A 3,038-nucleotide genomic window follows, 5' to 3' on the forward strand; every position below is an offset into this window, starting at 1 on the left:
CCCGGAGAAGCCGGGTCCGGGCGCACCGCGGCGGCAGGAGACGGGGCCACTCGTGCACTCTCACTGTCACCTGTTCCACGGACGCCCGCGCGCCTCGGGGGCGCCACACCCGGACCTGCGGCCCCGCCGGGCCGCCGGGCCCCTGCCCCCGGGAAAAGGGCCGAAAAGGAACCCCGGAACCAAGGACGCGCGGCGCTCACCTGAGGAGGGCTCCTGCGTAGTCCCGGGCGGTGTCCATGGCGCGGGTCCCCTCGCGGGCCTGGCTCGCCGCCTCCGCAGCCCGCGCCGCCTCTTAAAGCTACGCCCCGGCCCCGCCCCGGCCCGGCCGAGGGGCGAGGCCTTGGCGATGGGCCGGCGCCGCCCAAGGCCGCGGCTTCGCGCTCGGGACCCTGCGGTCGTGCCAGGCTCCCGTCGCCCCGGCCGCCGTGCGCGCCCCCTGGGCCCCTGGCTGCGGGGAGCGGACCGAGGTCCGCGGGGCTCTTGTGGTCACTCGTCAGCCAGTGTTTGCCGCGCGCTTCCGGGGAACGGGACGATTGGTGACATCGCCAGTGCTGGTAGCTTCGCTCTGGCTGTGGAAAGACAGACGTAGAGTCTACGCCCGGGCCACCCGGCGGGGCGAGCGAGGCCGTGTCCGCCAGTCGCCCCGGGCTGGAGACCCCCGCCCGCCGCCCCGTGTCCTGCTGCAGGCGGCGACCCAGCGGCGAAGGGAGGAAGTCGCCGCAGACACTGGGACACGCAGCCGTCAGGTCCCGGAGGTGCCCCGGCCTCCTTCCCGGTGAGTTGCCTTCGCGACCCTACGTGAGCGTCTGGGGACGGTGAGAGGGGCGTCCAGAATGGAGGAGGGAGAGGAACCTTTGGACTTCGTGCACTGTCCTTTAGCTACGGGTAAGAGGCCTTCTTAGAGTGAGGAAGGAACAGCAAACGGGCCGGGCCGAGGGGACTGTCATCCTCACCTGCTCGCCTAGGTGTCCTAGCAAGAAGACGCAGTTCGGCGGGCTCGGACCTCGAAGGTGGGAGGCTGTAAGGGCTTCAGAGCCCTTCGGTACAGAACTGAAGTCTCCTTGGCCTGTCGAGGCCTGGAACGTCCCGTGATTCCGGAGCGTCAGCTTTCTGGGATGGAGACCGCTGGGACACTGGCGCCCGTGGTCAAGTGCGTAACTGCCGATTGCCGACTGCGACCTGCATTGCCAGGGACCGGAGCCTGCGCTGCCTCTCCTGCCTCAACTTGGCTTTAGCCACCGGCTGGATCACTTAAGGTGTGACCCTGTGCTGTCTGCCCTGTTCCCGGCGTGGCTCACGGAGACAGGAGCACCCCGGCCCCAGAGCCGCAGGGCAGGACACGGCCTTAAGAGATCATTAGCTGCCCCTCCACAGACACCCCCAATTCGATAGATAAGAAACCGGGTCCAGTCAATTCAAGTCAACTCACCTCTAAACTTATTGTGAAGAAATGCAAATATACAGACATACAGAAAGAGCGGTTCAATGAACGCCTTGTACGCAGCCCCTGGCTTCAACCACAGTTAACATTTTGACATATTTCCTTGTAATTTATCTATATTTTTACTTGAACCCCTTCACATTAAATCCTTCAAGTTGCATCTCTGAGAAAACAAGGACATTCTCGTACGTGAGCACAGTGACATTCTCACTCCTGACAAAATGAAAAGGATCCCTTAATAGCATCTAATATTCAGTCTACAGTCAAGCTCCTCAACCCTTCAGCTTTGTGGATCTGCGCTGGTCTGTCATGTGCCTGGGGTGTGAGTATACTAAACCCCTTTGGAGTAATGAAGGTCAGGGTCACAGAGGAGTCTCACAACCAATTACCAACCAGGGCAGTGAGTGCGATTTATTTATGAATTCCTAGGCCTCGAGAGCTGTCTGACTCAGAAGGCGCTTAGTGCACACTTGCTGGTGGATAAACGAGTGAAAGAGGAGCAAAGGGAGCAAAGTAATGTCCAGGAAGGGATGCGGGAGCCAGGGCTTGAAGGATGAGTGAGGCGAGTCCTGGGTGGGGCTGGTGACACTATCCTGCATTGCTTTTTGGAAAAGCAAAGGCACAAAGGGACGCGGATGCATTTGGGCAGTCCCAGATGGGTGGGTGCGGGGCCCTGGAGGAGAATGTCAGGAACCAGTCAGGTGGCCACATGGGACAAATCTGGGCAGCCCTGCATGGTGGAGTGGGCGTTGCTTTCACAGTGGGCTGTGAGCAGAAATGGGGAGGGCGACCTGTCAGATGTAGATTGGAGAAGACCTCTGGGGATGGCGTGGAGGCTGGGCTGGGCCGGAGAGGCGGGCTGTACACGATCCAAGTAAAAGGTGTCAAAGGTAAGACCCTGGCACTGACTGTGGGCATAAGGCATGGGGAGGGGAAGGGGGCAGCTGGGGAACATTTCCAGGACGTGGAGATGACAAGAAGGGAAGCCACTGGAGACAAGCTCGGTATTTTTAGTTTGGGGGACTAGAGAGGCAGCGATGCCCTAGTTGAGACGAGCAACACAGAGGGGGAGCGAGTTCACAGAAGTGGAGACTATGTGGAGACCCGTGGCCTGGGGCCTGCTCTGCAGAGAGCTGGAGTAGACTCAGCGGGGCTGGACATGAGGGCCGGCTAGCCGCCTCCCTGCCCCAAGGGGGATCTTGGTGTGTTGCTCTAGGAGGGCATGTGCAGAATGAGAAGAGGACAGGGGCAGCCTGTGCTCCAAAGAATCTGGCTGCAAACCCAACAGAGGGCCAAGAAGAAAACGGGTAAGAGGCACATGTGCCTAGCCTGCGTGGGGAGGGCACCTCCCAGCACATCCCCATCTCTGTCACACAAACTCTTTTCTCATTCAACATATTTGCTCCATCTGGATTCAGCAACTACTCCGTTCCAGTGCAACCTGAAAGGATGGCCTTGCTAATAAACTAACACAGAGAAAAATAAACTATCTAACAAAAAAAAACAAAAAGGAAAACATTCACAGTACATAATTGCCCCTTTGGAGAGAAAGAACACAAACAACTGCCCCTTGTTGCCCCTTGTTTGATTAACCACC

General features: G+C 59.4%; 1 protein-coding gene across 1 annotated transcript in view; it reads right to left on the minus strand.

Moving 5' to 3' along the window:
- The window catches only part of CIDEA (cell death-inducing DFFA-like effector a), a 15,497-nt gene extending 15,187 nt beyond the window's left edge, over nucleotides 1-310 (minus strand). The window contains exon 1 of the mRNA XM_012649982.1: nucleotides 201-310. Coding sequence (XP_012505436.1) covers nucleotides 201-238 — 38 coding nt within the window. The 5' untranslated portion in view covers nucleotides 239-310. The remainder of the gene's footprint in view (nucleotides 1-200) is intronic.
- Between the last annotated feature and the right edge of the window lie 2,728 nt (nucleotides 311-3,038).

Source organism: Propithecus coquereli, unplaced genomic scaffold (assembly GCF_000956105.1).
Source record: "Propithecus coquereli isolate 6110/MARCELLA unplaced genomic scaffold, Pcoq_1.0 Scaffold308, whole genome shotgun sequence".
NCBI lineage: Eukaryota > Metazoa > Chordata > Mammalia > Primates > Indriidae > Propithecus > Propithecus coquereli.